General features: G+C 40.3%; 1 protein-coding gene across 2 annotated transcripts in view; it reads left to right on the top strand.

Annotated features, from left to right (window-relative positions):
• The window catches only part of CORIN (corin, serine peptidase), a 257,414-nt gene that overhangs the window by 236,623 nt on the left and 5,384 nt on the right, over window positions 1–15,407 (top strand). For both annotated transcript variants that reach the window (XM_055246563.2, XM_055246562.2), the window contains 2 exons: window positions 11,206–11,477; window positions 14,490–14,623. In XM_055246563.2, the coding sequence (XP_055102538.1) occupies window positions 11,206–11,477; window positions 14,490–14,623 (406 nt within the window). The remainder of the gene's footprint in view (window positions 1–11,205; window positions 11,478–14,489; window positions 14,624–15,407) is intronic.

The raw sequence follows: 15,407 nt of genomic DNA, 5'->3' as shown, positions 1-15,407 counted from the left end.
TTTTCCAGGTGCCATTTGTCACCCCTTTCTTTGACTAGGAAAGGGAATTCCCTGACCCCTTGCGCTTCCCAGGTGAGGCGATGCCTCGCCCTGCTTCAGCTTGCGCAGGGTGCACTGTACCCACTGTCTTGCGCCTACTGTCTGGCATTCCCCAGTGAGATGAACCCGGTACCTCAGTTGGAAATGCAGAAATCACCTATCTTCTACGTCGCTCACACTGGGAGCTGTAGACTGGAGCTGTTCCTATTCGGCCATCTTGGCTCCTCCCCGGAATACTTTCACAGAGTCATAAAACTACTTCCTTTTCATTGTTCAAGTCTCAATTTGAGTGTCATTTTCTCAAAGACCTTCCCTAACCAACCTAGCCAAAGTGATTGCCCCATCAAATCTTCTATTACATTACCATAAATATATTTTTTTACTTCTAAGTGCCCGAGATAATCTTATTTGTTTAAGTCCTTTTTTTTTTTACTATCTAGTTTAGTGGAATGAAAACTCTATGAAGACATGAACTCCATCTGCCTTCCTCAGTCTTGAGTTTTTATTTCTTTCAGCATGGCATACAGCAGCCACTCAGTAAATACTTGTTAGTTGACAAGTCACCCTCCTCTTGGTGTTTCTTAGTAATCATATCTGTAGTCATTTCAGTATGTAGGGCTGTAATTTGTCTCAAACTAGAAATGTTAACTCTTCTACAGAGAGTCAGTGATCTCACCAGCTCCTCCCATGCCTTGGACCACACATCAATTCACCATTTCCAATGTATTAAACACCTGTATGTTTTCATCACATAGATTAATCATTTGGGTATTGTCTGAAGATTATTCTACTTGAATATAGAAATTGGAGGTAAAGGGCCGAGTGTGGTGGCTCACGCCTGTAATCCCAGCACTTTGGGAAGCTGAGGCAGGCAGGTGAATCACCTGAGGTCAGGAGTTTGAGACCAGCCTGGCTAAAATATGGTGAAACCTCATCTCTACTGAAAATAGAAAAATTAGCCAGGCATAGTGGTGGGCGCCTGTAATCCCAGCTACTCTGGAGGCTGAGGCAGGAGAATCACTTGAACCCAGGAGGTGAAGGTGGTTGCAGTGAGCCGAGATCATGCCACTGCACTCTAGCCTGGGCAACAAGAGCTAAACTCTGTGTCAAAACAACAACAACAAAAAAAGAAATCGGAGGTAAAGTAAGCTTCAAATCATTCTGCTTTGTCTTACTTATCTACAAACATTTAAATTATCTGCTACAGACAACAATTTTCCTCTTTTCTTGTTCTGTTTTGCACATCACTTTGCCAAGAAGCCATTTTTATTTTTCCCACTTTGTTTCTTTTTAGACAAAGCCCTGCTCATTCAATAAGTAAGACTTTTAGACAATTACTTGGATTTCATGCCTTTCTTTTATGATAGACTTCAAAGCTCTGAGTTTTTTTTTCTTTTTTTGAGACGGAGTCTTGCTCTGTTGCTCAGGCTGGAGTGCAATGACACGGTCTTGGCTCACTGCAACCTCCACCTCCTAGGTTCAACTGATTCTCTTGCCTCAGCCTCCCAAGTAGCTGGGACTACAGGCACGTGCCACCACACTTGGCTAATTATTGCATTTTTAGTAGACATGGGGTTTCACTGTGTTGGCCAGTCTTGTCTTGTACTCCTGACCTCGTGATCTGCCCGCTTTAGCCTCCCAGAGTGCTGGGATTACAGGTTTAAGCCACTGCACTCGCCTGCTCTGAGATCTTTATGTAGTCACATTTACTGTTCAACTGATTCTTCATTTTCTTACATACTGCAATTATTTGTGATGGTAGTATCAGAATTTGGCACTTAAACTCTCCCAACTTTGTTGAGCCATGACTGCTTTAAGAATCTCTAGACATATTATCATAGCTTTTTCCCCCTAAAACATTCTGAAACCTGATTCTTGAAGGTCTAGAATATGCATGTGACTAGGCCCTTCTCTTGCATTTTTTGGAACCTAGCATAATAGAATTGTTCATTTCCTGTAATTTTATCACTGACTGCTAGCTTTCTATCATATTTGAGGGATACATTCAGGAAAGAGCACACATCTTCCTGCTATCTGTCACCTTATGACTCACAAGAGTCTCCATCCATCCTACATGCTTTCCCTCCTGTGCCAAGTACCTAAATCCTTTTTGATGCCTGCGGACCCTTGTCTTTGTTTCAGAGAAGTTTAGTTGTAAGGATGTGGTGTAGCAGGTTCAAAGGACCAGCAAGTTAGTCTGTTACCATCACTTGCTGTCTCTGTGACTTTAGATGAGTTGCTCATCTCCTCTGAGTCACTGATTTCTCTTCTCTAAAATGGGACAATGAATCCCTATTTACATCTCACAGTTGGTGTGAGGATCATTTGGAATAAAGTGTGTAGAAACACTTGGAAAACTATTGAGATTGTATACTAATGAGACACCCAGGCTGCCAATCTAGTTTGCTTGTTGTATCCATTTTTAAATTTTTAGGTAGCATTTAAAACCACAGATACTTTGCATAAAATCCAGAACTTTGGCTTTCCTTAGACAATTGGAAGGTCGGATTCCACTGAGCATTCCCACATGACAATGATTTTCTGGAGCTGAGAGGCGGATGGCCCTCAGGATGGGCAGGGCTTGTGATGTGACACAGTCTGTACTTACTGAATTTACCCCAGCCACTTCATATATTTACTTTGAAGTCTCTATTCTAAAGTCTATTCACCAGATTTATAGCTGAAATCTACCAAAGGTACAAAGAGGAGCTGGTACCATATCTACCAAAACTATTCCAAAAAATTGAAAAGGAGGTACTCCTCTCTCACTCATTTTATGAGGCTAGCATCATCCTGATACCAAAACGTGGCAGAAACACAACAATAGAAGAAAACTTCAGGCCAATATCCCTGATAAACATTGATGTCAAAATCCTCAATAAAATAGTGGCAAACCGAATCCAGCAGCACATCAAAAAGCTTTTCTACCACGATCAAGTCAGCTTCATCCCCAGGATTCAATGCTGGTTCAATATAAAAAGAACTAGGCAAAAACCACATGATTATCTCAATAGACACACAAAAGGCCTTTGATAAAATTCAACATCCCATCATATTAAGAACTCTGAATAAACTAGGTATTGAAGGAACATCCCTCTAATAATAAGAGCCACTTACAACAGACTCACAGCCAATATCATGCTGAATAGGCAAAAACTGGAATCATACCCCTTGGAAACCAGCACAAGACAAGGATGCCCTCTCTTACCACTCCTATTCAACACAATATTGGAAGTTTTGTCCAGGGCAATCAGCCAAGAGAAAGAAAGAAAGGATATTCAAATAGGAAGAGAGGAAATCAAATTATCTTTGTTTGCAGACGACATGATCCTATATCTAGAAAACCCCATTGTTTCAACCCAAAAGCTTCTTAAACTGATAAGCAACTTTAGCAAAGTCTCAGGATACAAAATCAATGTGCAAAAATTGCTAGCATTTTTATACATCAACAACAGGCAAGCACAGAGCCAAATCATGAATGAACTCCCCATTCACAATTGCTACAAAGAGAATAAAATACCTAAGAATACAGCTAACAAGGGAAGTTTGTAGTTCAAGGAGAACTACAAACCATTGTTTAAGGAAATCAGAGAGGACACAAATGGAAAAAAATTCCATGCTCATGGATAGGAAGAATCAATATTGTGAAAATGGCCATACTGCTCAAAGTAATTTATAGATTCAATGCTATTTCCATTAAACTGCCATTGACATTCTTCACAGAATTAGAAAAAACTATTTTAAAATTCATATGAAACCAAAAAAGAGCCCATATAGCCAAGACAATCCTAAGCAAAAAGAACAAAGCTAGAGGCATTACCCTACCCAACTTCAAACTATACTACAAGACTACAGTAACCAAAACAGCATGGTACTACTGTACGAGAACAGACACATAGACCAACGGAACAGAATAGAGAACCCAGAAATAAGGCCACACACCTACAACCATCTGTTCTTCAACAAACATGACAAAAGCAATGGGGAAAAGATTTCCTATTTAATAAATGGTGCTGGGAGAAATGGCTAGCCATATGCAGAAATTTGAAACTGGACCCCTTCCTTACACCTTATACAAAAATTAACTCAAGATGGACTAAAGACTTAGATGTAAAACCCGAAACTATAAAAACCCTAGAAGAAAACCTAGGGAATACCATTCAGGACATAGGCACAGGCAAAGATTACATGACGAAAATATTGAAAGCAATTGCAACAAAAGGAAAAACTGACAAATAGGATCTAATTAAACTAAACAGTTCCTGCACAGCAAAAGAAGCTATCATCATATTGAATAGACAACCTACAGAATGAGAAAAATAATTGCAATTTATTTATCTGACAAAGGTTTAGTATCTAGAGTCTATAAGGAACTTAAACAAATTTACAAGAAAAAAAACAAAGCCATTAAGAAGTGGGCAAAGGACATGAACAGACACTTCTCAAAAGAAGACATTCATGCGGCCAACAAACATATGAGAAAAAGCTCAACATCACTGATCATTACAGAAATGTCAATCAAAACCACATTGAGATACCATTTCACACCAGTCAGAATGGCAATTATTAAAAAGCCAAGAAACAACAGATGCTGGCAAGACTGTGAAGAAAAAGGGATGCTTTTACACCATTTGTGGGAGTGTAAATTAATTCAACCATTGTGGAAGACAGTGTGGCAACTTCTCAAAGATCTAGAAGCAAAAATACCATTTGACCCAGCAATCCCATTACTGGGTATATACCCAAAGGAATATAAGTCATTCTATTATGAAGATACATGCATGCATATGTTCATTGCAGCACTATTCGCAATAGCAATGACATAGAATCAACCCAAATGCCCATCAATGATAGACTGGATAAAGAAAATGTGGTACATATACACCATGGAATCCTATGCAGCCATAAAATGGAATGAGATCATGTCATTTGCAGGGACACAGATGAAGCTGGAAGGCTTATCCTCAGCAAACTAACACAGGAACAGAAAATCAAATACCACATGTTCTCACTGATAAGTGGGAGCTGAATGATGAGAACACATGGACGCATAGTGGGAGATAACACACACTGGGGCCTGTTGGGGGTAGGGGTGGGTGAGGAAGAGCATCATGGATGCTGGGCTTAATACCTAGGTGATGGGTTGATCTGTGCAGCAAACCACCATGGCACATGTTTACCTATGTAACAAACCTGCACTTCTGCACGTGTATCCCGGAACTTAAAATAAAAGTTGAAGAAAAAAGAATCCGTTTACCTTGCCTGTTACAAATAATTTTTTAAAAATACCAAGGATAGCCAGGTGCGGTGGCTCACACCTATAATCCCAGCACTTTGGAAGGCCGAAGTGGGTGGATCACCTGAGGTCAGGAGTTCAAGACCAGATTGGCCAACGTGGTGAAACCCTGTCTCAACTAAAAATACAAAAATTAGCCAGGAATAATGGTGGGTGCCTGTAATCCCAGCTACTTAGGAGGCTGAGGCAGAAGAATCGCTTGAACCCCTGAGGCAAAGGTTGCAGTGAGCTGAGATTGCGCCATTGCACTTCAGCCTGGGTGACAAGAGTGAAACTCCATCTCAAAAAAATAAAAAATAAATAAATAATAAAAATGAAATGCCAAGGACAGAGCACAATATTAAAAGTAAGAGATTCCTAAGATTTATAGAACAGCAATGATGCCATAGTGTGGTATTTCTTTATTTAGTGCAGATTTGGTAACCTTCAGATGATCTCCACATCACCACTTAGCTATGCTATTTCTGGAGTAAGTCTTGTAAAAGAGATAAATTTCTATCATAGTTGTTAATTATAATATTAACTTTATTAAACAGAAAAAATATTAAATATAAGATATTCTAAGCAAAGTCAGAGAGGGTGAGAAAAGGGAAATTTTTCACTCCTAAGAAAAGATAAAGATAGAAATCTTTAAATTTGACTAGCTGAATTGAGTGAAAAATTTCATGTCTAAACTAGAGCTGAGTGTGGCAAATTGCAAACCAAAGGGACTGATTTTTGCCTCCAGAGACATTGTGCCTGCAATTCTGTATAAATTCCTCTGGATGCTATAGTGTGTCTGACATATGTAAGTGGCTGAGTTTTTTTTTTTCTCTAGAGTTAATAATTGAAGAATTGTAAGTTGAAATCATACAAGCTCAATATTGTCTATGAAGTACATTTACTATTAAAACAATAGTGTAAACATGAAGCAAATTAGACTCTAAATGTGATTTCAAGGAATAAAATACTATCCACAGTAAGAACAAAGAAGAATAAGGTGTTTTAACATCTTCCTCAGTTGTTTTCCCTGGGACTGGTGGATTCTCACCTGGCTTCACCTTGGCCTGCTTCCTTCCTCTCACAGTGTGAAGTTCTTTGCTCAAACTTCTTTAAGGATGTGCCAGCTCTCCTTGCTGCTGCTTTGAGGCTTGACAGCCAAATAGCAAGTAATTCCCTTTAAGCTGAAGATTTTCAGCTGCTATACTTGGCTTTCTTTTCTTGGTAGCCTAATTTAGCTCTTTTTTTTTCTTTGGTGACGGAGTTTTGCTCTTGTTGCCCAGGCTGGAGTGCAATGGCCAATCTCAGCTCACTGCAACCTCCACCTCCCAGGTTCGAGCGATTCTTATGCCTCAGCCTCCTGAGTAGCTGGGATTACAGGTGCCTACCATCACACCTAGCTAATTTTTGTATTTTTTTGTAGAAACGGGGTTTTGCCATGCTGGCCAGGCTGGCCTTGAACTCCTGACCTCAGGTGAGCCGCCCACCTCAGCCTCCCAAAGTGCTGTTATTACAGGTGTGAACCACCGCACCTGGCCGTAATTTAACCGTTTTTACTAAAATAGTCATATGATCAGAGTCTGTTTCCATGTGTTTCTCCAATGGTACATTTTTCTTTTTTTCTTTTTTTTGAGATGGAGTCTAGCCCTGTAACCCAGGCTGGAGTGCAGTGGCATGATCTTGGCTCACTGCAACCTCCGCCTCCAGGGTTTAAGTGATTCTCCTGCCTCAGCCTCCTGAGTAGCTGGGACTATAGGTACATGCCACCACATCCAGTTAATTCGTACTTTAGAACTGATACTAAACTCATGTGGCATTCATGTAGCCTGAAATTGTCCTCCTTCTTTTTGCTTCTACCCAGACACAGGGCTGTCTTTGCCATTACTCCTGACTCCTTCTTTTTAGCATTTGCTTGATGTAACAATCACCATGTATGTACATCTCCTTCACCCCAGGAGACTCTTTCAAACAACAGGTTGGGTTTTTTCTTGTTCTGTTTTTGGTTTCTGCCATACCCGGGGTGACAGGAGGGAAGACATCAAAAGAGACATTATTTTTCACAATATACTCATAACAAAAAGAAGAAAAGAACACTGTCATCACTGAATACAAAAAATTATGTGAATTTCCTGTGTACATTTTTTTTTCTTTTGGTGGATTTTTATTTTATTTTTATTTTTATTTTTTGAGATGGAGTCTCACTCTGTCGCCCAGGCTGGAGTGCAGTGGCACCATCTCGGCTCACTGCAAGCTCCGCCTCCTGGGTTCACGCCATTCTCCTGCCTCAGCCTCCCGAATAGCTGGGACTAAGGCACCCGCCACCATGCCCGGCTAATTTTTTGTATTTTTAGTAGAGACGGGGTTTCACCGCATTAGCCAGGATGGTTAATGTGATCCACCCGTCTATACCATAGGGACAGTAGCTTATGTAACAAGAGACTACTGGGTATAAGTTAATGTTTAGCAGTTTTATTGACACTAATTTTTTATAATTAGAATTACATTAATCTCAATACAGTAATTAAGTCCAGAATTTTGATGTTGTTCAATTTTGTTACAAATAATTTGGAATGTCTGATTATTCAAAATACTGCTTATGATTTAAGCATGTGGATGAATGTTTTTCACAGCCAAAACTTAGTAACGCTATTCAAGGGCAAGAAGCTATTAAGTAGGCAGAAATTTGAAATAAATTATTGCTTGATTTCTGGTGTCTGAAACAATAGAATCTCAAATACATATTGAACTTCTCAGATGGTAATGCACTTATTACTGTGGAGTGAAAAAGGAAGGAACGAGATAATGAAGAAAGGAGAGAAGGGAAGAAGGGAAGGAAGAAATAAGGAAAAGAAAGAAGGAAAAAAGGAAAGGAAGAAAGAAGTAAAAGAAAGAAGGTAAAAAGGAAAGAAAAAGGAAGGAAGGAAGGAAGAATAAGAAAAGCATGTTCTTTTAGTGACAGCTTTATGTAATGAAAAATAATTCTTCTGGACTGGGCTTGGTGGCTTACACCTGTAATCCTAGCACTTTGGGAGGCCCAAGGCGGGAGGATTGCTTGAGCTCAGGAGTTCAAGACCAGCTTGGGCAACACAGCAAAACCTTATCTCTACTAAAATTCCAAAAAAAATTAGTCAGATATGGTGGTGTGTGTCTGTAGTCTTAGCTATTTGGTGGGGGGCTGAGGCCAGTGGATCCCTTGAGCCTGGGAGGTTGAGACTGCAGTGAGCTATCATCATGCCACTGCACTCCAACCTGGGTGACAGAGCGAGACCCTGTCTCAAGAAAAGAAAAAAAAAAGAAATTATTCTGTAACATTACCTTGTAATGCTCATGTGATAGTACTACCTGCATTTTAATCTAATTGTTTATTTAATTGTTTACCTTGACTCAATTGTAATGTTTGTATAGGCAGGGAATCATGCTTTTCTTGCTTATTCTTGTAATCCCTAACACAATGCTTGGCATAGAGAAAATTGCTATATATCTCTATCTCTCTATTCACTGAATGATGTCCATTCCTCTGATATCCCTGAAATTACTATTTTTTAATGGAAAAAGGACAACATGCATGACTATATAGAGGGGTCTGTTAGTAGAGTCTGCCCCAAGTATCCAACAATACTAAAAACCAAGGGAGTGCCTACCTTGGCTCCTCCTTCCTAACTCTCTTAAAATCTCAGCCATGAATCTTTGCCATGCTGATGGTAAAGAAAGGCGTGCCAAGAAAAGAAGGGGTGTGGGTGGGGTTTTGCCTAAGATTACCTAGAGAGCTCTTAAAAATCCAGACTCCCAGGCCCCTGTCCATGAGCTTCTGTTTCAATTGATATGGGGTGATGCCCAGAGAATCACTATTTTAGAGGCTCCCAGAGGATTCAGTGTTCAGCCTGGGTTGAAAAACAATTGGTCTAGCTGGTCAAATCAACCTACTTTAGTTGATTTGATCACAAGCTTCCAAGCAGGAACAGTGGTAGTGTGGGCTGACTCACATTACCAGAGTATAAGGAAATGCCCACAATTAAAGCTCTACCCTTGCCCCAACACTGTTGTCCAATAATGTCCACATTTTTGATCCTGACCACTCTGGTGAAGGAGAGACTGGGAGTGAAGGAAGAGATGGAGGGAGTGATGAAGAACAGACCTTGACTTTGTGGTTAGAGTCAAAAACATTCATTGAGCCATCATTAAATAGGTACTTGTTGAGGACCTACTGTAGGCCAGGTACCAAGCCCTGTGAATAAAGCAGTGAAAAAGACCAGCCAAATCCCTGCCTTCACAGAGATAACTATATTCTAGGGGCCAAGACAGAGAATAGACAAATGGTTATATCAATGTCATTGATATCAATGGATAGTATGGGAAGGAAAGTAAAGCAGTGTCAAGTAGAGTGAAGGGGGCAGAGTAAGGGTGAGACAGGTTGGTTGGGCAAACAGCTCTGAGCAGATGATGTTTGAGTTGAGACCTGGATGAAGAGAAGGAGTAATGGTAGGACCCATGTGAGAGCTGGGGGAACATCAAGGGAAATAGCTCCTGAGTTGAGGATGCTCTTGGCATGTCCAAAATTAGCAAGAAAGTCCTTGGGGTGAGATGAGCATATGGTGTAGGGCCTCAGATGCCAGGGATAGGAGTCTAGGATTTGTCTCAAGTGTGATACAAAGCTTTTGGAGAATAGTGAGCAGAAGATGGATTGATCTAATTTTATTTTTAAAATATTGCTCTGACTAATATAGAGGATATAGTCAATATATATCCTGATAGTAAGGAAAATGGATTATAGGGACTAAGATTAGAAGAAGGACCATGATTTGGGAGGCCATTGCATGGTCCATGTAGTTAAGAGTAGCTTAGATTAGGATTATAGCCATGGAGGAGAGAGAAACAGTAAGATGTGGGATATATTTGAAAGCAGGATTGGCGAAGACTTGCTGATGCATTCAGTGTTGGGTGTAAGACAAAGAGAAGATTCACCTGGGTTGGTTATAGTATTAAGTTACTGTAAACTGAATCCTGAATGCTTAAATACTGTGGCATACATGGTGAGCCCTCAATAAATGTTCGCTCAAACATCCAACTGAGAGTGTTAAATAGACCATTGAACTTAAGTCTGCAGCTCAGGGAAAGGATAGAGCTGGAGATACACATTTGGGGTCACCAGGGTATGGTGGGATTTAAAACTATTGGACTAGATGAAATCAAGGGAGTATGGAGTGAGAATAGACAGCTTAGAGTGAAGTTCCAGGGCATTTCAACATGGAGACTGAGAGCCAAAGAGGAGAACCCAGAAGAAAAGACTGAGAGGGAAAGGTCCATGAGATTGGAAGAAATTATAGAGTATGGCAAGACCTGGAAGCCAAGTGAAGAAAGTGTTTTAAGGTGGGAATCGACTAAAATATTGTTGACAAGTATTCAAAAACAGTAGAGTGTGAGAATGACCATTGGAGGTTTTGGGTGACCTTTTTAAGCCGTGAGCTGGAAACTGTAGGAGGTTCCCCTGGCATTTCTTCAAGTCACGTGCTCTTTCTTGGAGGAATCTCTTAGTCTTGGCTTCTTCTTCTTCTTTTTCACGTTTCCTCTTGCTCCTCCCTCTTCTTCATAGCTTTTCATTATCTTGCTCATTCTGTGAAGCAAGTAACTAACTCTGCCTGCCTTTAAAACTGAAGAAATTTTATGTTAAAGACTAGCCCCATTCAGGAATCATGAGCTATGCTTTCTGCAGCAATAATACTTATTTGCTAATCACTCAGGCTATTATATAAATGCCACTTATATGAATACATTGAGAGGTGGGCATGAAAATGGCCATTATTTACATAAATAAAATGTTTTAAAATTACATATGAATTTCACATGATAAACTAGAGTTTAAGATGCCAATAGCTCTTGAATTATAATTTTAGGAGAGAGAATGCTGCAGTTTGGAAAGTGGTGCTTGGCATCAACAATCTAGACCATCCATCAGTGTTCATGCAGACACGCTTTGTGAAGACCATCATCCTGCATCCCCGCTACAGTCAAGCAGTGGTGGACTATGACATCAGCATCGTTGAGCTGAGTGAAGACATCAATGAGACTGGCTACGTCCGGCCTGTCTGCTTGCCCAGCCCGGAGCAGTGGCTAGAGCCTGACACATACTGCTATATCACAGGCTGGGGCCACATGGGCAATAAAAGTAAGCCAGTGTATTAGTCCATTCTCATGCTGCTATAAGCACATACCTGAGATTGGGTAATTTATAAAGGAAATAAGTTTAATTGATTCACAGTTCTGCAGGGCTGGGGAGGCCTCAGGAAACTTACAATCATGGCGGAAGGGGAAGCAAACATGTCCTTCCTCACATGGCAGCAGCAAGGAGAAGTACTGAGCAAAAGGGGGAAAAGCCCCTTATAAAACCATCAGACCTCGTGAGAACTCACTATCAATAGGGTAACTGCCCCCCATGTTTCAATTACCTCCCACCATATCCCTCCCATTACACGTGGAGATTATGGGAGCTACAATTCAAGATGAGATTTAGGTGGGAACACAGCCAAACCATATCAGCCAGGATCTTCAGGAGCCTGAGAAACATTGTGTTCCTCAGTTGGGAGGCTGAGGCGGGAGGATTTCTTGAGCCTGGAAGGTGGAGGCTGCAGTGTGCCAAGATCTCACCACTGCCTGGGTAACAGAATGAGACCCAGTACCTAGACCCAAAAGCTAGGTAGCTTTTGGCCATAATTTCCCCTTTTCTCTTAGAAAAATATAGCCACAAATGGTAAATACTTAGCGATGTGTCACACTTCATCTGCTGTGCAAATCATAGACATTAATGAACCATGGCATTTAAAACGGCCAAGCTCAGATGCAATCTCAAAAATCCCTCTCCACACTTCAGAATCTCTCTCTGGGGAGCTACTATTAATGTTTTGGAGCTTCCTTGTGGCAGGAGAAGACCTGTCACTGAACTGTGCTTTGGACTCTCTCTATCTGCCTGCAGATAGCCCAATGATAGAGACAGCCACTGGGAATCTCTGCAGTCAAGCTGCATGGTCATATTTCCAATTCTATGTTATGATTTGGGCTTATCAACATCTGTAGTACAACCTATAAGTCCTTCAAGAAAGTATATTGATTTGCTATTTGACTATTTAAATTGATTAAAATAGTTTGGCTCTGTAGATGACTTAACATATAAAACACATAGAAATTTAAAATATGTACTCTGTATTTACTCTCAACCCCTACAATGGACTCTCTCATTCAGTTTGAACTAATTTAGAATAATAATTGTTTGTTTGTTTATTTGTTTGTTTTTGAGACAGAGTCTCGCTCTGTCGCCCAGGCTGGAATGCAGTGGCATGATCTCGGCTCACTGCAACCTCCACCTCCCAGGTTCAAGTGATTCTCCTGCCTCATCCTCCCGAGTAGCTGGGATTACAGACATGTGCCATGACGCTTGGCTAATTTTTTTTTTTTTTGTATTTTTAGTAGAGACAGGGTTTCACCATGTTGGCCAAGCTAGTCTCAAACTCCTGACCTCAGGTAATCCACCCACCTGAGACTTAAAAAAAAGACAAAAAACTGTAAGTGCTACCTACTCTGTCCATATCAAGTATAATGCCATGGCTTTCAAGAATAATAATGTATATTGGCATTGTTATTGGCCTTAGAAATTGTATATTTGAAGGAATTTTTTCTTAAAATTTAGTCAGATAAGGTTTGAGTTACGTTGAGTTTCTTTTCTATTTCATCAATTACAGAATGGAAAGGAAATTCAATAGGCAGAAGTCAATGACTTTTTCAAAAAAACTCACATGTAACAATTTTGAAGGCAATGTTAGACATGCTGTCACCATTCCTATGCATCTGTTTTTTTTTTCAAAGCTAAGATTAATTCTTTAATTTAAGAGCAGAATATGCTTGATATTGTTTCTGCTTCCTCCTACAATATCCATATTGAACTCAGAGCAATAGTGCAACATAATGCACACTCCACACATGTAGTATAGCATGAATTGAGCCCAGGAGTTCAAGACCAGCCTGGGCAACATGGTGGAACTCTGTCTCTACAAAAAAAAAATTAGCTTCGCATGGGGGTGTGTACCTGTAGTCCCAGCTACTTGGGAGGCTGAGGTGGGAGGATTTCTTGGGCCTGGAAGGTGGAGGCTGCAGTGAGCAAGTGACCACTGCCTGGGTGACAGAATGAGACCCTGTATCAAAAAAAAAAAAAAAAAAAAAAAAAAAAAGCAAAGGTCTGCTGAATTCAGTCAGAAAGACCTGATTGATCTGACTATACAACTTTCAAGCTTACTATAAAATGGAAAAAAATAGCAGGAGTATTGTAAAGATTAAAGGCAGTGAGACCCAGTAGTGCCCAATAAATGTTGGCTATTATTCTTATTCTTTTGACAACCTATGAAACATCCGCTGTCTGCATCACATTGATTTTCCTAAAAATGGCTCTTTCTTCCAATAAGGTACCCAGTGATGCCTCACCATCACTGTTTAAAAGAAGAACAGTGTGTATAATTTTGCAGAATGGCTAAACAGTGAAAGACTCACGCTGTCTTGCTTGAAGAAATCCATTGTCATTCTTCAAGAACTTTTAAGCAAGATGGAATTCACATATTCTCTCTGCCAATACCAAGGGGTGGCTTTGTGCTTTTTGATATCTCTCTGTCATATCCTCTAGGATTAGAGGTTCTTACATCAAGTAATGGCTGCTGGGGCACATATTGAGACATATTCTTTTCATCAACAATAGGACAACCCTTCCCTGTTAGATAGAACAGGTTTTCTCTACTTTAGCAGAGCAGGACTATCATGCTGAGTTGACGCCGAGCTGGCAGCCTCCTATCTGGCAGCCAGCAGAGCTCTGGCTTGATTTTTTTCTTTTCTTTGTAGTAGCTATTGTTTTGGTTGTAGCATATGGTAAGGATGAACCAACTTACTTAACCAGTCTGGGCCTCGGTTTCCCCATTAATAAAATAAAGGAGTTTCACTGGATAATTGCTATGAACGCTTCTAACTAGAAAATTCTGATTCCAAACCAGCCATGTCTTTAAAATGACATTTCAAGTAAAGAATATGCCTCTCTTGGTATAAAAATATTTATATTATATTTGCATTTCATATTTAGCCTCACTAGCCTCACTTTTGAGTCATTTTATCATCACATATATATTCTTGTTTTTTAAAAATTCAGTGCCATTTAAGCTGCAAGAGGGAGAGGTCCGCATTATTTCTCTGGAACATTGTCAGTCCTACTTTGACATGAAGACCATCACCACTCGGATGATATGTGCTGGCTATGAGTTTGGCACAGTTGATTCATGCATGGTAAGTTGCCTTCTGGTTAACAAGGAGATTCAGTTCAACAATAACTTCAGTGGATTCCTATAAACTCATTATTACGTATGGCTCTTTGGAAACATTTTTTGAAAATCGTTTGTTGCCAAATGTTTAATTATTAACAGCACATTTTCCTGCAGCAGGTACACAAGCAATCCCCATAATTACACCCATCCTCTTTATTCAGGGTGCCTTCTACTGTCTCATCTACTATATGGGGAACATCACCCTTGGTCAGCAACAGGAGAAAAACAATTTTTCCTGTTCATCTCATTCAACCATTTTAGTGGCTAGGATAAATGAGGTTCTAAGAGGAGCTGGTAGTAACCATGGCTTCCACCTGGCTGCCCTGGGGAAGCAGGGCAGGCATGAAAGGACATTGTCAGCCATTCGGGTGATGGCAGGAAGGCACACATCAACACCCCAACTTCCAGGGTGTGAGACAGGACTTCCTCTGTCTTAGGGGTCATCACACTGGTGTTGTCTGGGCCCTCACTCGATGCCAGCATGTCCTCAAATGTCACTGAACTCAACCTTTAGATACTCAGGATTTATGGCCATGAGAGTTTGTAGAACACATTAACATAATAGTGTAGAGGTGCCTTTTTATTTTTACTTAATAGACACACATCGAACAGTATACTGGCCTGGCTCCCAGGAAAGGAGGGAAAAGTGCAAGTGCTCAAATAAGCTTGTAACAAAAACTGGGGAAGACAGTTATTATACAATGCTGCTGTGAGGCACCTTTGTTATTTTACTGCTTTGGAGTAAA

Source organism: Symphalangus syndactylus, chromosome 16 (genome assembly GCF_028878055.3).
Source record: "Symphalangus syndactylus isolate Jambi chromosome 16, NHGRI_mSymSyn1-v2.1_pri, whole genome shotgun sequence".
NCBI classification, from domain to species: domain Eukaryota; kingdom Metazoa; phylum Chordata; class Mammalia; order Primates; family Hylobatidae; genus Symphalangus; species Symphalangus syndactylus.
Note: the sequence above shows the minus strand (reverse complement) of the source record. Positions and strands in the feature narration are given on the sequence as shown.